Raw genomic sequence first — 19,170 nt, forward strand, 5'->3', positions numbered from 1 at the left:
GTGACCTTTATTTAGTCGGAGATCTTATGGCTGTATGAGAGCTACAGCAAACATAGCTTTGAAACTGGGTCAACTGCTCAGCGGTATCAGTGATTTCCGGTTTGTTGTTGCTGCTGTTTAAAAGCATTACAAAATGTAATTGCACAAGACCACCAGATTCACCCCTATAATTTTTGTAAAGGGATAATATTGTCATTAATGTCATCCAGTCATCCAATATCAAGCTCTTTATCATCTTTAGTGAAGTCAGAGCTGAAACATATGAAATCAGACATTAGAGTGGAGAATATATATAAAGCGCCTTGAGGCGACTGCTGTTGTGATTTGGTGCTATATAAATAAAATTGAAAGAAAGAAGAATAGTTCCTCTCCACAGTGAACAATCAGAGTATGTTGGATGTGTGGAAAGCTTCCTCACATTGGTCTCAGCTGTAGGGTTTGAACCCATAAATCTTTGGTTCTCTTTGCATTCAGAACATTTGATCACACTGCTGGTGTTTCTGGGGTTTCTCTGCAGTGTAATGTTTTCAGCAGCCGTCTGTGACTTTTTCATGGTGCAGATGTAAGTAAAGCAGTACCGTTTTTGAGCAACTTTTTACAGTTCGTCTGCTACCTAATGCACAGTTACCATCCCAGAGAGAGACAGAGAGGAAAAACTCATCAATGTGGGAGATCTAGAAAGATGTAAGAAGGACAGGACAAGAGTGGAAGACGAGAGTTTACTTTTAAAATGAGACAGATCGCCCACAGAGGGTGTGAGAGAGTGGGGGAAAGAGCAAACGACAGCCTAATCTGTTCCACCAGCTCATGTCTAACGCAAAGATCTCGACACTAAAGTGTGGGTGAGTAAGAGCAGAAGACAGGAAAGACTCTACAGCCACATCTTTAAGCTCACACTCTCACTGAGAGAAACTTTGTTTTTGATATTTGCCTTTTACCTGATGATCAGTCAGACACGTTAGACTCGGTCCTTCCGTCTGTGTTTGAGTGTGCAGCGATGGAGGAAGTCCGGAGAAAACCGCAAGGTTTGCATTTTTTTCAACAGCTGATTTTAAGAAAAAGCCTGAATTATCTCCCGTGTCCGGTAATATGTAATAAACATGCAATCACACAATGTTTTTATCTCATTTTCTTCACATTAGCATGTATCCATGTGCCAACTACTTTAAGGCTAACGAGAGATGAGGTCACGTGACTGGATTTTGATAATAAGATTAGGACAGAGTATTTTATTTAAACAATGTGTTATCAGTATCATAGCATCACACCAGAAAACACCGTAAAAGAAAACAAACATCATTTATGCTCGGCGTAAGTTACTGACCTCTACACTGCTTTATTTGGATTTTTATTTGAAAATCTGCAAAATAAGAAGTACGAAAAGCTTTAAAATTAATGTTTTGGAGTACAGATGGGGACAAAATTCCCATCCAATGTTTAGAAAGCAGCAGAACATAGAAGTACTTCGATCAAAGTACAAGTACATTAAAAGTGTACTTTAGTAGTAGAGTAAATAAGCTACGTTCTACCTCTAACAGTCAGCAAGCCTACCTTTGCTGACTCTTTTCAGACATACTCAGGGTGATCTGTGAGGAAGTCAGATGGTGTTCAGTTCATGAAAATAAGTCAGGAAGTCAGGGGCACCGATTATGAAGCCTGATAATGGGTTTAATATTTACTGCCCAGAGAATCCCTACAAACTTCAACAACACTTCAGAACTAGATATTTCAAGGATCTTTAAAATCTGATCTGGTAGTTTAAACTTTTGTTAGTTTTCATGTGTAAACAGGCTGTTTCAAATTTTCAGCAAAACTAAAAATGGCAGCAAAAATGATAAAAACCTTCACAGTCAGCATCCTGATCGACGGGCAGCTTTTTAAGAAGCCGCCGACGACCAGCAGACTGCATCAGCATTGAAACTCAGGAAGCCGAATAAAAGAAAGCAGCAGATCCTCTGCTTTTACACGAGCCCCAAAGTCCCAGAAATATCACCGCTAAGTGTCACACGCATGCCTGACTGTCTGTAAAGCTTCTTATTTCAGTTTGTCGAATGGGCTGAAACTGCTATGACAAAAAGAAGGAGCAGCCAAAAGAGCAGCCGACCCCCCTTCTCTGAATGAATCAGAGGTTTGAGCATGTTACACAGGCAGTGAGTCATTTTCTCATATTCACTGAGTCTCAGAGCCTCCTGTTGATCAGCTTTGGCTGCAGAGATGAAGCTAAAAGAGAAGTGATGTGCTGCAAACAGGAAACTGAACAGGAAATGGAAAAAAACTCAGATGGTTTCCTGAGTTTGACATTTATAAAGATGCTCTGTTGTGCTGCTGCACTTTGAGACCATTTCCTATTAAATAACAGGAAGAAAGATAACAAGAGCAGGAAACATTTTTAATCCTCAAATCGAGAAAATTGTTGTGTGAGAGCAACAAAAGGTGAAAAACAAATCTCAGAAAGGTAAGAAATGACACTAAAAAGGAGTTCAGTTAAAGGGAACATAGAGAAATATGAAATGAAGAAAAAGCCAAAGATTGTGTGGCTTCGGTCCATAAGAGGAAAACACGAGACTGAGAATAGCACACAAATAAGTCATTTGTTTTGCTTCTAAATAAAGAGATTTAAAGGTAAATGTGGTGGTGATATCTTTAATTTCTATTTTTTTTGTAGTCAAAGTTCACACTTATTCTCAGCAGTGATATTAAATACACTAACATCATTTACAGTCTATAGGCCCAGTTTGGTTCCAACTCCCCATCATTTTTGTCTTAAATCGCCTGTTTTTAATTGCAGAAGGATTTCTACAAGTTTGCCTGTAAAAGACTTTTCATTCTTACCAAACAAGGAACGAAGACTTAGACTCATGAATCGAAATCCCTCGTCTGAAAACCGGCTCACTTCTTCCTAAAGGTGGAGCAGAAACAACCTCAAACTCTGAGGTGGCTTTTTCCTCGTCTTTCAGCAGCCTCAGAGACTCCAGGCGAGCGTCTGAGTCGATCTTCGTGGCACTGAAAACTCAAACACCTCGCTGTTTGAGGTTTGGTTCAGGTCGCTGCAACTTCCTGTTGTCAGACTCGGTCTTAATGTACAGGAAGCAGAATGAGAAAAAAACACGTGAACAGCAGGCTCGGCTTGTCGTGCTAAAGGAATGAGCACAGTATACACACGCTGGTGGGTGTTTCTTCAAAGTCTTCAGACGTGGAGGTTTTCACAGCTTCTTTTGAATTTCCCACGAATGCTTCAACCAGAGCTTTAGGACGTATAAATATGCATCACCATTGCACCACAAACCTTCATTTCTGTTATTTCTTAGTTTAAAGATGAGCAGGAAGGCAAATCCGCAGGTTGATCTCCCTCACTTTGTCTCTCAGAGCCACAAACACCTCCTTCCTTCTTTCTCTTTTTCTGTCTCATAAAGAAAGTGGATTTTTCATCAGTTTCATGCAGCAGATTTCCGGTCGCATCACCCCCCAAACCCACCGGTACTCTCTCAGTTTCACTCAGAGAGTCACACAGAAACACTTTACTCTAATTTAGCTGGAAATACACGTCTCACACATGGTTCATGCTTCATCAGCCAGACATTAAAGTGAAAACCAGGCTGCTTTAAAATTGGGGCTGCGCGTTTTACACGTGGACCACTCACATCTCCCTTTTCTTATCATCGCTGTCTTGCGTTCATGCATGTAGATACCAATAAAGTTATAAAAGGGAAACGTATTCTCAGAATCCAGCCCACTGAGAATGAACAAAGTTACGTATTTAACTTCTAATTATGATGTTGAACCTGATGCATTTCTGATGTTTTTTCATGTCAGTGCCAAAACCAGACAGTTTAACCCAGTGCACACTAATCTGTCAGTTTGTATGTGGTGAAGTTGGAGATAATAATGAAGTGAAGGACTCGGAGGAGCTCGGTGCTTGGAGAATCAGCCTGCTTTCACACTCCTCTGGTTCATTATGTGATGGTGGATGTTGGTGATGTGGGTCTGTGACAAGAAAAGCTTAGATACTTCACAGGAGAACCACGAAAAACACGGTTTCAGTTCAGAGGCTCTGATTTTAAAGGAAGGAGTAAGAAGAAAGATGTTTGTCACATCAGGTGCTCATGTGTCCTCCTGCTGCAGAGATGATCCAGTGTAACTCTGGACACAGCGTTTTTAGCTGGAGAAATGTTTCGTCATCATCAAAGTGACTTCTTCTGTCTTACAGAAGTAAAACTCCAAAATAAAACAGGAAACATACCAAAGACAAATTTTTACAACAAAAATAATCAACTCAAAATACCATGTCAGGGCTTACCAGAGCACCTATGATGCACGATGTAGAGGTGTAGCGTTTGCAGCGTTTTTACCTGCAGTTTTTAACAGAGGCGTGACCACAGCTGGAATATCTGAACCATAGAGGGAGGAGGGCTCTGTAAACAACACTTCCTGTTTGTTTCTGCCCTTCTGTGTTTGTGGGGTGGTTAAAAAGCTGTGACATGTGTCACACTGATCTGTGTTGTGTATTTAATTCAAAGTGTCCCTAAATATAAAACATGTCATGAGCACTTTTACATCTGAAAACTTAAAATAAAGCTCTAGTTGTGATTTAACAAAACTAATTATGATGAAGCTGTGTCAAAATTCATATTTAATTGATATCAAAACATTATCAGTTATCAGGCAATCCAGTCATGGGCAGGAGGATGGAGGAGACGAGGAGGCTTAAAACATGGAAGAGCTCAGTAGGGAAAACAATGATATGCACAACAGGAAATAAGAAAGGGGGAAAGAAGAAACAAGCAGAGTGGGAGGAGTCATCACACTGAGGAAGCACCTCTGATGATCTGTTTGTATCCATGTTAGTATTTAAAGTCCAACATCTCCCTCTAGTGGTCATATATAAACCATGTGTGAGGATGGTGTTAATGTAAAATGTGAATCATACTGTTCCAGTCAGTCATCAGCAGAGATGGGCAGTAATGCGTTATAAGTAATGTGTAACTGTAATGTGTTACTGTAATCTGATTACTTTTTTCAAGTAATGAGTAAACTAAGGGATTACTATTGCAACAAAGTAACAAGATTACTGTTACTTTCCTTTAAGCATCCTGCGTTACTAAACTGTGATTTTGTTTGTGAGAGTGTCTCATGACAGTGACATAAGCGCGGCTGTGACAGCAACAGCTGTGTGCAGATCAACAATGGATAATATGGAGTGCAGGAGAGAGTACGACCATGCAGCGTTTAAAGCATGGAAGTACTGACCTTACTTTGAGTTTGATTCCATAAAAAGTGACAAAAACAACAGCATCCGCTGTACACTGCGTGGGAAGAAAACTTCTTTTTACAGCGAAAAAACCCCCTAAACTTCTGAGCAAGCACCAAGCACGCAGAAATTCACAGAGAAACCCGACTCCTCCCACTGACATGATCGCTGCAGCACACCTGCACCAGAGAAACCTCTGCCTGCTCCACTCCTGCTAAACAGGTGAAAATAGATTTAAGAGCAACAGGACTTAGTGACACTGAGTCTTTGAGTTTATTTATTTTCTGCTGTTTTTTATTTGGATCTATTTGAAAGAGTGAGTGTAAACGCATAAAATTATTTTATTTTCTATGCTGGAATATGCAGACAATATGTTAAATGTTCAATACATTTCTTCAAGTCAAAGACATATACTTAAATTTTTGCTTGATGCAATGTGCATAAACGTCCACGCCCACTACATAGAAATGAATTTGTTCATGAACCAAACTACAGCCCAGAGACAGCAGACGTCTCAGATGCAAGTCACCAGAGCTCTTTGTGTTACTCATGCACGAGGGAGAGAACTGTGACAAGCGCCGTTCCTTCCGCTCGAACCCCAGTCACTCTCAGCCAGCTTCCCCTGAAACACTGCTCTTTATTGTGGTTACATGACTATGCATAAGTTCATTAACATATGATGTGTTACACAGGCATACATGTGAACAAAGAGTACCTTGTCTGTGTGTACGTATAGGAGTGTGTGTGTGTGTGTGTGTGTGTAAAATAAGGTATGAACTCTCTCATGACCCTAGGATGTGTGTGTGTATGCCAGAGCACTCTGGAATGTGCACAGAGTCTTTGCAGACTACTAAGGATCACACATCCTATCACTACACAATCGATTATACACCTCTAAGAATATCTGGTTATACATTTCTAAGCATAAATGACAATCCACAATATAACCCTAACAGTGTCCTGATATTGGTGCGTTTACCTCAGCTAAAAACTTCACACAAAGATTGCTTTACCAAAATGAAACTGATGCAGCTCTATTTAGAAAAATACACATGAGACAAAGTAAAAACACGGTGGCACGGTGGTTAGCACTGTTGCCGCACAGCAAGAAGGTCCTGAGTTCAATTCCACCATCAGGCCGGGGTCTTTCTGTGTGGAGTTTGCATGTTCTCCCCGTGTTTGCGTGGGTTCCCTCCGCGTACTCCGGCTTCCTCCCACTGTCCAAAGACATGCAGTTTGAGGGGATAGGTTAATTGGATAATCCAAATTGTCACTAGGTGTGAATGTGTGAGTGAATGTGAGCGTGAATGGTTGTCTGTCCCTGTGTGTTGGCCCTGCGACAGACTGGCGACCTGTCCAGGGTGTACCCCGCCTCTCGCCCTATGACAGCTGGGATAGGCTGCAGCGCCCCCCGCGACCCTGGAAAGGATAAGCGGAAGCGGATGGATGGACAAAGTAAAAACAGAATTCAATTCAATTGTATTTATGTAGCGCCAATCACAACAGCAGTCGTCTCAAGGCGCTTTATATTGTACAGTAGATACAGAAAAAAACCCAACAATCATATGACCCCCTATGAGCAAGCAGTTTGGCGACAGTGGGAAGGAAAAACTCCCTTTTAACAGGAAGAAACCTCCGGCAGAACCAGGCTCAGGGAGGGGCGGGGCCATCTGCTGCGACCGGTTGGGGTGAGAGAAGGAAAACAGGATAAAGACATGCTGTGGAAGAGAGACAGAGATTAATAACAGATATGATTCAGTGCAGAGAGGTCTATTAACACATAGTGAGTGAGAAAGGTGACTGTAAAGGAAAAACTCAATGCATCATGGGAATCCCCCAGCAGCCTACGTCTATTGCAGCATAACTAAGGGAGGATTCAGGGTCACCTGGTCCAGCCCTAACTATATGCTTTAGCAAAAAGGAAAGTTTTAAGCCTAATCTTGAAAGTAGAGATAGTGTCTGTCTCCCGAATCCAAACTGGAAGCTGGTTCCACAGAAGAGGGGCCTGAAAACTGAAGGCTCTGCCTCCCATTCTACTTTTAAATACTCTAGGGACAGCAAGTAGGCCTGCAGAGCGAGAGCGAAGTGCTCTAATGGGGTGATATGGTACTACAAGGTCATTAAGATAAGATGGGGCCTGATTATTTAAGACCTTGTATGTGAGGAGCAGGATTTTGAATTCAATTCTGGATTTAACAGGAAGCCAATGAAGGGAAGCCAAAACAGGAGAAATATGCTAAAAACAGAACCCTTACTGCCCATCTGTGTCTTCGTTTAACAGCGCGTACAAAACACAGTGACAACATGTGTATTAGATGCCTTCAGTTAAAGAAAAAAAATCAGAGGTTTTTGCACAGTGGGTATATTATTTCAGAAATTAAAAATATATAAGAATAATAACTTAAAAAAATAGCATTCTGGGGTTATTACAGCGAAATAAATAAAGCTCGAAGTTTAATTTTCATCTAAACATTTTGAATTTGTGTTAAAACCAACGTTCAGTAGTGCAACAATATCACTACAGACAAAGTAAACGTTTAAAGCATTTGAGCATGCATTTGAAATGCAATACGTCTCCTTATCAGCTGGAAATATTTAAAGCTAAAATCTACTTACAACACAAAACTTATAACATCAAACCCCTTGGTCCTCGTTGGACTATTCTGAAATGGCCCAAAATTTAAATGCACATGTGTTGAATTTACAGGTCTTATTTTTTTAATATATTTTTTGGCCTTTTTCTGGCTTTATTAAATAGTTATAGAGAAGACTGACAGGAAAGGCGAGGGGACGACTGCAAAGGGTTGTGGCTCGGACTCAAACCCAGGCCGGCTGCTCTCAGCCATGCGGCATATGGTTGCCTGGAAAATACAGGTTTTCTTGAGTCATTAATCATAAATTTCTTAATTTGTAGAAGCACAAAGTTTATTTCATTTATACTCTGCTTGAATATCAGTCATTGTTGAGTAACTTTTTGTTGTATCCGTTTGTGCTACTTTTTGAAGTCACAATTCGATTGCTTATTAATGGCAAGAGCACATTTATTTGTTTGGTTACTGAGTACTGTGGAACAATTTATAAAGACCTGTGCTTAGATCCATCTAACAGTACAGGAGAGGCACAGCTCAGAAGGTTCTGAGGTAGCTGTTTTCAAAATTTTGTATCGTATCTGTACAATTTTACATTAAGAAACATTCCTGAAATATGTGACCTGTATAAAGTATTAAGGAAATCACTGTGTAAGTCATGTCTTAAATGTTTTCCACGTCATTCACGTTTGAATCACAAAATTTAAAAAAAATCTGGGTCATTCATAACAACCTGGAAGAGTTGGGCTTACAATTATTAACCAATTTAAACACTGGGTGGTGAATAGAAGATGTGTATTTACAGTGTGTAAGTAAAGGGTGATGTGCACTAAACTGAACTCTTAAGAACACCAGAGTGACTACACTGTACTGATTATGGTGAAATAAGCAGGAAAAGAATTTTAAAATACTGATTTTGGTGGTCAAGATCATTGTGTACATGACAAAGGCATATTTAAACCTGTATTTAAAAAAAATAACTAAAATGTTTAATTAAAAATCTTGGAGGTCGCAGACTAAATGCCTACCATATCCTCTGGCTTTTTAGCTAGAAGACACAGCCTTGTGTTGGTGCAACGCCAGCTTCAGCAGACAGAACAAAAGACAAAGGCTGATATTGGTACAATGGCATCCTTACCCTCGCCCCCCTTTTAGTTTTTAGGGACAAAGCCGAGAGCACAAAGCAACGATTCTACTATACGCGAACAAGTAGAAACAGAGGCTTCAAGACTAACCGTTCATCACTGCTTTACTGTCTATTAAATATTAAACTAAATAAATAAATAAATACATACATAAATAAAAACTCCATTCTTGAATATCAGACTCTGCTTTGTTTTACTTTTATTGATAAGTCTGTAAACTTAGTCACTATTTGTGTGCCTTCTTTCCAGGTCTCACATAAACCTAATTAGCAGCACTTTCAAAATCTTTTACACCACTTTTAATAAAGGCGCTTTGAATGATGAACCGCTGAATGCTGATTGACCTGTAATCCCGCTGCTTTGTCTACAGCAGCTATGATGATTTCACTCTGTTTTGTTGTCCTTTGTAAAATGAGCCGCTCTGAGGTCATTGCACTTATTCGTGCTCTAATTGGTCAGAGTTAATAACCAGCTTCGTGTGACGCCTATCCCACTTTTAGGATAACTCCAGATAACAGAGAGACAGGCCGGGCGTGCTGGAATCACTCAGCACAAGGACCTGTGCTCACAGTCAGAGACTTTCAGCTTTATTTCAACTTTAATCACATTCAGTCAGATTTGAAACTCGGGCTCTGTTATTCACTGCGAATATCAGCACAGTCAGACTGAGAGTCGGATTAACACTTTACATGATAATTGGATTAAAACTGCACCGTAACACCAACATGTCTGCTGGGACTGCGGCGCTCTGCTCGACTTTCCTATTTGCCTTCGTGTCAGTGTCTGCAGGTGAGAGTTTCCCTCTGAGATCAAAGTAAGAAGCGCACACTCAAAAATGATAAAATGATAAAAGATGGAGCAGAGCGAGCATGTTTGTTTCCTGCAGTGTCAAAGAGATTTAGCAGCAGATTAGAATCACGTATAAAAATATAAATACATTTTCTAAATCACCAAATGAATCTATGAACTTTCCTTTGATGCGCGCAGTCTGTGGCTCATTCAGCGCTCCAGTTTAAACTTTATTTCCCCAGCAGAGAAACTTCATCAAACTTTAAACATGATGTGAATTAAATACTCAGAGGCACTTCCAGACGATTTTGAACAGAAACTCTAAATATAACCAGCTGCCAAAATTTTAGTGTTTATCCTCTCAGCTGCAGACTTGGTGCTGTTTAAAGGTTTGAGAGTAAAGATTAAATAGATTAAACAGGTTTACACTGATACAGCATAGGTGCCTTTTTTTCTTTTCTTATGCTTCTTTTAGGATCAGATAAAAATCCTTTAAAAAGGAAAAAAGAAAACTTTGGACGCTCCTGTTCGCACCCCAAGGTTTGCGGGATGTTCCAGGAATGGTGCATTATTTTCTGCTGTTCTGATTGGTCAGTGGTGATTTCATACCTGCTCAAGGGTGTAGATTTGGTTTTGGCATTGGTGGGGACGGATGATTCAACCACCGAACCCTGCCCTGTTTCTTTCTTTTTTTTTCCCTTTTTGTCTTTGCTTCTTGATAAAAAAGGAGAAATATACTCGCCTACATATGCTATTCTACATGCTTTTAAACCATTTAAAATTACAATTCATAGTTTCATATGTGAATTATATAATGTTAAATTACTATTAAACAAATGACTGACTAAGTATTTTAGACTTTAGTTTACTTCAGCCTAGAGCTGGGCGATATGACCCAAAATTCATATCTCAATATTTTTTAGCTGGATGGCGATATAAGATATATATCTCGATATTTTTTTTAAAGCCATAAAGTAAGAACAAAAAGAGAGTTCTTAGTCAAAGCTGTGTCCCAGATGTCACACAGGCAATTTTATCAGGGGCGATTCTCGGATCAGAGCTTTGGGGGTGCTGAGCCCCCAGAGAGCTGCCCAGCCAGGCAAGATAAACTTTACTCGTTACAATGCGACTTCTTCCCTGTCTCTGTCAGTCCCTGCATCCTTAAATGTCTCCAGTTGTCCCGAGTTCCCTCTGACTGTCTCCTTGGTGCATTTAAACCCTGTTCCTCCCTGTCCTCATCGTCTGTTGTCTTCATCTCCATTATCAGTCATCATAATTTTACCATCTCTGTGCAAGTCTGCAAATTTCTTTATTAAATCATAAGATTCTTAAATTCATCAAGTCTTTCTGTGCCTGGGTCCTCGTCACAAAACATGACATCACTGTTTTGTACATTTTAACACAATTTAATCCCCACATTTGTGAAAGAAAAGCAAAACACTTTTTTGAAAAGTCTGTAACAAAACCATCAAATCTGATAAAGGTTATTTAAATGATGCCAAAGAAGAATGGATTGGAATTAAAAAAAAATAAATACATATCCTAACCTTAATTACTGCGGGAGAATAATGAATGATGCTCACAGTGAGTAAAAAGTAAACTGAGTGCATTTTTTGGACAGAGATTCACTTGTAAAGTGTTTGTATAATACAATACAGATACATAAAAAATACACTCCAAAAATAGAAGAGTCCTTGAAATGTACAAAATATTATTAAAAAAATTGAAAAATGGAGACACCTTGGCCTATGGTACAATGTATACAATGTATGAAAAGATCTTTAGTGCAGATGCTACTATGGCCCTGCAGATTTTTTCTTTTCTTTTAACCTATGTGCCTCACCTTGAGGTTGGTAAATCTCTCACATTTTGGTGATCAAGTCTCTCAAGCATCTCTTTCTCAACTGACATCACAGCCAGGTGCTGGAGTCTGCTTTGACCCATGGTCCTTCTCAGCAGGTATGGAGCTGACTCAAGACACTAAAAAGACCTCTCACAGCTACAGCTGCTAACTGGGTTTGTAGGCCAACCTGAATAACAGTTTTCAGTGTGGGGAAGATCTGATTATCCAGAAGATTGTACAATGTTAACATATCTGGGATGGCACCAGCCTCACTCTTGAGCTTCAAAAAGTTTTTGGCAACCGTGACTTCCTCTGACTGAAGTTCAGTATGGTAATGCAGTGCCAGGGCTGACAACCCAGTTTGTTTTGCAGATTCTGTATAGCAGCTTTAATATAGGGAGAACACAACTTCCAGATTGTGTGAGTAAAATTAGTTGTTTTTTTTTCTTTGCCAGTTTAACAGTTTGTGTTGTGCCTGTTAGTACTCCCTGTCTGTTTTCTTACCTGGTTCTTCCTGATCTTGTACTTTCCCCTCTTTGGACCAACAATCATACACAAATAGATTATATTCAATTAGATTAAAAAATATATTATTAAGATCACTAATAAAAAAAAGTCCTCTCTCAGTGTACTTTCAACCAAAAGGCAAATAACCAAACCACATGAACATCTAATAAAGGATATAAATACTGAAACACTGATCCAACATTATCCTTTATTGATGGATCATTTGATTTTACACTTTTACCCGAATGTGGCTCCTGTTTTTGAAAAAACTTCCTCATATCCAATATGAACCTGGCTATCTCTCACACACACACACACACACACACACACACACACACACACACACACACACACACACAACAGGAGTTATAAGGTTAATGGGCATTCAGTCAGTTAGCTAGTTAGTACCTTGGGTTTAATATCAGCACATATGACAAAATAACCAGTTTCTCTCATTACATTTCAAACAGGACAGTGGTAACAACAGCAGGCTACGGACAATGTTAAGTTTTAGATTTTAAATAGGCTGTATACATTTCAATGGGAGCAACAGGACGGTCAAATGTCGCTGATTTTACTACAGAGCAGGACAGATTATAGGGTAGCAAACATAGTCGGAAAACACGTTTTCAACACAGCAGGTTACCTGGTGTAATGTTTTTCAGCTAAAAAGAAACATGGTCTGACTCCTACCGAACTATATAAAGAGTAACTGAAGGTTAAATGCAGCTAATATGTCCTGTTTTAAGGCAGGCACTAACACATCCGCTCCGCTGCGTCTCAGACACCATCTATGCTGTCCTCACTAACGTTTGTTGCAGGCAACGTAATTTCAGCTATACAGCTAGCTTAACATTATTTATTCCCAGCACTTCATCCTCCAAGAAACAGGCCGCTTGTTGTGTTTGGCAGGATTTAATGATGAAAATAAATTCTCCCTCTCTCTCTCTTTTTTTTTTATAAAACTGTACAAAGAAAAGGAATACAAAATACACAATGAAGACATGTTCCATTACATTGGGAGAATAACATTGCTCTAGTGAAAGATACATGACCACAGATGAAGCATCTGCTGAAAAAATATAAGCATCTACCTGCCTCCATATGATTTAACTCAAAACAGTGTCAAAACTTACTAATACACATTAAATGTATAGGAACTTACGGATGAAGCAGATATTGTGGACTTTAACACCAGGATTGCATACATTGCCATCAGATTACAAATGTTGTCACTGCAGCAGCTAAAGAGCACACTACTTCCTGTAGACCACTTCCTCTACAAAAAAGACATTCTGCTTAATTACCACTAGGTGGTAGTAACACTTCTTAAACAACTATAATATGTCCGTTCCATGACACCATCGCTCTGGCACAAAGGGCACTAGAACAAGAGTAGGGGAGAGCCGAGCTGGAACAAACCATTTTGGGAGGGGGGAGGGGTTATCTATACTTTTGTTGTTAAAATGTTCCATCTCAATTATGTACTTTATGCGTTTTATTATTTTTAGTAGTGTGTCCCACAAACAGCAAATATTGTCAAAAAAAAGTAAGAAATCTTTGGGGGTGCTTTGATTCATTTTGGGGGTGCTGAAGCACCCCTGCCCTATGAATATGTCAGTACCATTAGGATAAAATTATTGTGTCATCAACATTTTAACGTTAGACATATCTGTCAGGAGTGTCTTGTGTGGAAGCGAGGAAGAGATGACCCAAACACTGGACACACGGTGCTGGATAATGGTGTTTTATTGTCGACGGAGTGAACAAACAGAACAGAAGTAGGAAAAGGCTGGCTGGACGACTGACTGAATGAACGAATGAAGGACTGACTGACTGAATGGCTGGCTGACTGATCTGTACATACATGCAGAGAGACGACATTAACATCAACAATGACACGACAGAGAAGTGGTAAAACTGAGGAACTTAAATACACAGACTGGATGATGACGATAATTGGACACAGGCGAATACACAGCTGAACATAATGAAACAGGAAATGGTAGGAGTGGCGAAAACAGAACATGAACTGAAAACGCTGGGTCAATGACCCAGGAATCCTGACAATATCATTTTAACAGCCTCTGTAAACTAATATCCTGGCTTGCTCGAGGCTGCCGTTTTCTCTCACAGCTTCAATCAAAATTAGAAATGCTACTCTGAGACTGAGATAACTAATAGTGCTGCCTGTTGTGCAGTTAGTTTCCAAACCAACATCCTGCTTCACAAAGAAAGCCCAGCTGTGCTGAACCTCAGCTTTTATAAATCTGGTGTAGTCTGTTACAACCCGGCTCAAGGCCGCAACAAAAAAAAAGATGAATACCAGGTTGTGGGTGAGAAGAGGCTTTATCTTAAACTGGACAACCAGGTTGGCTAAAAAATGGCTGGTGCCACTAAAGCAAACACAACAAAAGAGATGGACAAAATGGTAAACGGAGAACTAAACTATACTGGGAAAAACTAAACTACTGACCCTGAACAGAAACACAAACCTGAACACAAATAACCGCAAGCAGAAAACAGATGACGGTTGGGCAGCAGGGAAAACACACGGATGAGACATGGTGGATACACAGACGGGCCAGCCAAACTACAAAGACAGAGGACGCGACTTAAATACACACAGGGAAACACAGGGAGATTGCACACAGGTGGGGAGCACAGCTGGGAATAATCAACAAGACGAGACAGAGGTAAAACTGAACACACTCACATGAGACGCAGACCTTCACAATAAAACAGGAAACGAGAACAAATCCTTAAACATAACATAAAACAAAACACTGACAACATTAAATCGTAACAAGTCTCTCGGTCCTTAGACTTCATTCAGCTGCTTGTTTTTGTGGGCTGATATCTGTTAGAACAATCAGCTTTGCTGCCAAGTACGTGAACACATTCAAACTTTTTTCATTCGTTTTCATGTTTTATTTATTCATGTACTAATGTGTGGGGAAATACAGTATTATTTTTATGAAAAATCAGATTTACACATGCGCAGTCTTTGTTCTTACCGCCGTGTATATGTCAGTAAATCAGACTTATTCCAAATGAACGGAGTTGTGGTTGTTGCAGCAATCTGCATACCATCTACATACACCCACAGCCCCATTTATCTATATAAGGGAGCGAAGACATTGGGAGGGGGGCAGTGACAGCGCTGTAAGAGACAAACAGGCTAAAAAACAAGTCCTACTGCAGAAACTTTAAGAAGAGTGTGTGAGGTCCAAAGGAGGTTTCCAAAGTGTCTGCATGACAGTCCCCACGGTTTAAAAGTACAGTAATAAATACAAGCGTGCTCAGGCTGATATTGTTTCCCTGAGACACTCACCCATCTTTCATGCAGATAAAGGACCAGAATTATTACTTATTACGTGTTTATAAAACATGAAAACGATTCTAAAGTGTCTTATGTGCTCTTGGATTGTATTAAACGCTTTCTTGCAATCACACAGTTGTTTGGGTTCAAACTGTAACACTTTGGTTAAAAATCAAACAATGAATTTCTGGAGAATTTGTCAATTTGATTTTAACCACAGTCAAAAACAGAAATCACGACTAGAAACTAAAGTTAGCGAGGGACAAATGAAGCTTTGTCGTGTGTTTAAAAAGAGTTCACTACGAAGCTTTTCAACGTGGTCCTCTTTGGTGACACCTGCTGGATAAAAGTATGAAGCTTTAATTTGAACGGCTTCATTATGATTGGCCACTCTACAGAGCTTATATTTAATATCACGTGACAGCTCTGTGTGATATTGGGCTCTTGTGTTTTGAACATGTATTTTTGTGCGGAGGTAAAAAATAATGTTATGTCTATTTGGTTAATAAATAATTTTAGTGAATAAACCTTCCTTGTTTAAACATGTGCTATGGTGTGTTCTCCATTCGTTTGTGACTTCTTGACATTTGTAAACATAATAGATAAAAAGTGCAATATATCTTATAATATGCAACACAGTCTTATAATAGGCTGGAAGTATGTTTGTGCAATGAGCTTCCATGTATGTGATTAACCAGCGGACAGGTACTTTTAGATATAATATATTATAACTTCTCTGTATAGTGTATTCTTCTCTTTATTTTTGAACAGGGGGTAGAATAACTGAACTAGTCATGTAAAAACATAACAAGGTTATTCTATTTGGTTTTTATTTAGGGACAATTTAGGAACAGACAGAATGTCTCCTCCTCACTGGCTTCATGGCTCTCAGTATGTTGAGACACACTGCTTCTCTATCTCTCACACAGACTCTCCACCAAAACACAGCAAATATTCCGCTAATGATTTATTTATAAAGCAGTGACATACAAATAAAGCCGTCACTGATCACATGACTCTGCCCAAACAAACCAAACCTCGACACATGCCGGAGCTTCACTAACTAAAAATTAACAAGTGGCTGGAATTCTGTAGTAAATCAGCTGTTTCTTGTATAGAAGTGTTAGCTATCTTGGAAAATGGTAACCAATTGTAAAATTCAAGTGGCCAATAGAATTTTTCTAATTAATGACTCCAGAGGGACAAACACATGAATTTTGTTTCCATGTCAGAGAGATTTTATGGTCATACTCAAATATCAAAGGAAATAAACTGCATAATTAAAGTAAATCATTCTCGTCATAACTTTGACCTTTAACCTCTCTGCTCTGTGTTGTTTCCTCTTTCAGACCAGAAAAACATCACAGCTGAGTCTGGACAGGACGTCACTCTGCCATGTCGAGCTCCAGACAACAACAACACAAACTATGTAAAGTGGAGCAGAGCTGACCTGGGAGATGAATATGTGATTTTGTATCGGGACGAGCAGTTGGATCCAGAAAACCAGCATCCATCTTTTGAGAATCGGGTGGTTTTCCAGGACAGACAGATGAAGGATGGAGACGTGTCTTTGATTCTGAACAATGTGATGATTAATGATACTGGAACATACGAGTGTCGTGTCACTATGACAGGAACAAACCACAGTAAGGGAGCTCATATGCGTGTCAGCAGAATCGACCTGACTGTTGTTGTTCCTCCAGGTGAGTGAGTAGAGTTGAGTGTGTGTGTGATCAGAGGTGAAGCTGCTTCCTGGTTGTTGATGTTTGTTTCTAAAGATGTTGTTGATGAGACTTTGTAGAAAGCAGCTGGTCTGAGTGATGTGATCAGAGTGCAGTAGATAATGTCTGACAGCAGTTTGAAGAGGAAATGGATTCTGTTCTGTTCTTCACTCATCACCTACCTGACAGTTGACACCTCACACCTGTTTCTCACCTGCAGGTCAGACAGGAGGATCTGTTGGACTGATTGTTGGTCTGTCAGTTTCTGCTGTGCTTCTTGCTGTTGTTGGTTTCTTGACCTACAGAAGATGTAAACTGAATCCTGCTGATCCAGATAAAGCAGAGCTTCTTAAGCCTCCACAGCACAAATGTGAGTCAGATGAACAAACACAAAGAAACATAGATAAATGATGGTGAACCTCCAGCAGATGGCTGTAGAAAGCTGGATGTTCAGATCAATGTTCTCTCTAATTTTTCATGTGTCTGAGCGAACACACAAACTCCCTGAGCGATCCCTTGGACCACTGTGAGCGACATCAGACGTGTGCACTGTGGTCACGCCAGCATCGAATCCATCCAAGTTACATGGTTTATTAAAATAATCAAATTACAGCATTTACATTTATGTTAGACTACTTTTAAACTGCTTTAGCCCACTTACAATGAAAATGTAAAAAAATCTTGTTCATGACCTGTGTAGTATGTTAACACTATTGGAAGTAAAAATAACTTGAACTTAATTATATAGTTGCTTCTTCAAAAAAGTAACTGAGTTTTGCAAACAAAGTTTTTTGCAGCTGTTTACCTAAAAATACAGCCAAGGCATTTTTTTAAATAAACATTTAAACTATTTACAGAACAATCAGCTGTTCTGTATCAAATTTGATGCCACACAAATTATTTGTGCCACTCCAAAAAATAATTTCTGTGCACTATGAGATAAAGGAGAACAACAGCCTGATACCTGCAGGCCTGACAACAGGAGATGTATCACTGCTGTAACACCTGTAACATTCAGCAGCCGCCTCATTGTTCTGACACACACAACAAAACTATTGACTACACTACACACTAACTACACACTAACTACACACTAACTACACAAGATTTGCGCTAAACGTCTCAAATCTCTCACATCTCAAAACACCGCTGTCACTCCTAAAACTTCCCCCCGTATCTTAACAACTAGATGGCACGTTGCCATATCATTTTTTGATTGGTCGACATGGTACTTTTTTCCACCAATAGGAAAGGAGTACGGGGTGGGGGGTGTTTGGTTTTGTCTTTGCTCACAGGCTCAGAGTCCTTTCGAGCGTTTTCCTGATAAAATGCTGTTTCTTTCCGCAGTAAATATAAACAACGACAGTATTCAGGAAGAAAACCAAACATTGCAGTTATTTTTATCATAACTCTAGTTTTATGTGGCCTATCAACACAATTTAAAATCTGGTATAAAGTCCACACTTTTTCCGTCAATTGTTCCGTCTGTCCTGCTCACATCTCCAATGGTTGTACACGTTGTCATTAACGTGGCTTCACTCCTCATCAGCCACGCCGCTTTGCTAGCTAAAACACCGGTGTCGTCACATAAGGACGCTGTCATAGCCTGTCGTTGATTAGCTGCGTATATACGAATGTGAATCGCATCATTGGCTGGACTATGGGATAAGGTGGCATCGTTCTAATCCCATACAGGAGCAGCCAGTCACTCACTGACTAACACTGCAAAACAGAATTGTTAACGTATTTATTTTAATTTCAATTTAGGTTAGAATTTTTTTTTGTGCGCAACACAGATTTTCTGTGCGCAGAGACCGTGCCAGCAGTGCGCAATTGCGCACGTGCGCAGCTTAGAGGGAACATTGGTTAGAGTCTGAAGTTGTTTCTCTGATGATCATCATGTTCAGACTCAGAGCAACAATGTGTGTCTGTGCTGTCTGTCAGTGACTCTGAACTACAGTTTATTCATTTTCAGAGTGTTCATGAGATTTACTGACACAAAGTCAA

At 39.7% G+C, this 19,170-nt stretch overlaps 1 protein-coding gene across 1 annotated transcript; it reads left to right on the forward strand.

The window, feature by feature from the left end:
• Positions 1-8,429: 8,429 nt before the first annotated feature.
• On the forward strand, positions 8,430-17,695 carry LOC120438991 (immunoglobulin superfamily member 11-like). The gene is made up of 3 exons (XM_039609627.1): positions 8,430-9,770; positions 16,792-17,145; positions 17,384-17,695. Exons 1-3 carry the CDS (start codon positions 9,671-9,673, stop codon positions 17,572-17,574), a joined length of 645 nt encoding a protein of 214 aa, XP_039465561.1. The 5' UTR covers positions 8,430-9,670; the 3' UTR covers positions 17,575-17,695.
• Positions 17,696-19,170: the final 1,475 nt, after the last annotated feature.

Source organism: Oreochromis aureus, linkage group 3 (assembly GCF_013358895.1).
Source record: "Oreochromis aureus strain Israel breed Guangdong linkage group 3, ZZ_aureus, whole genome shotgun sequence".
NCBI classification, from domain to species: domain Eukaryota; kingdom Metazoa; phylum Chordata; class Actinopteri; order Cichliformes; family Cichlidae; genus Oreochromis; species Oreochromis aureus.

Excerpts from the sequence above, each read along its gene's own strand:
- LOC120438991 (XM_039609627.1), top strand. The coding sequence starts at position 9,671 with ATGATAATTGGATTAAAACTGCACCGTAACACCAACATGTCTGCTGGG. Across the intron at positions 9,771-16,791 it reads CTTCGTGTCAGTGTCTGCAG|ACCAGAAAAACATCACAGCT; the intron begins GTGAGAGTTTCC and ends TTCCTCTTTCAG. Across the intron at positions 17,146-17,383 it reads GACTGTTGTTGTTCCTCCAG|GTCAGACAGGAGGATCTGTT; the intron begins GTGAGTGAGTAG and ends TCTCACCTGCAG.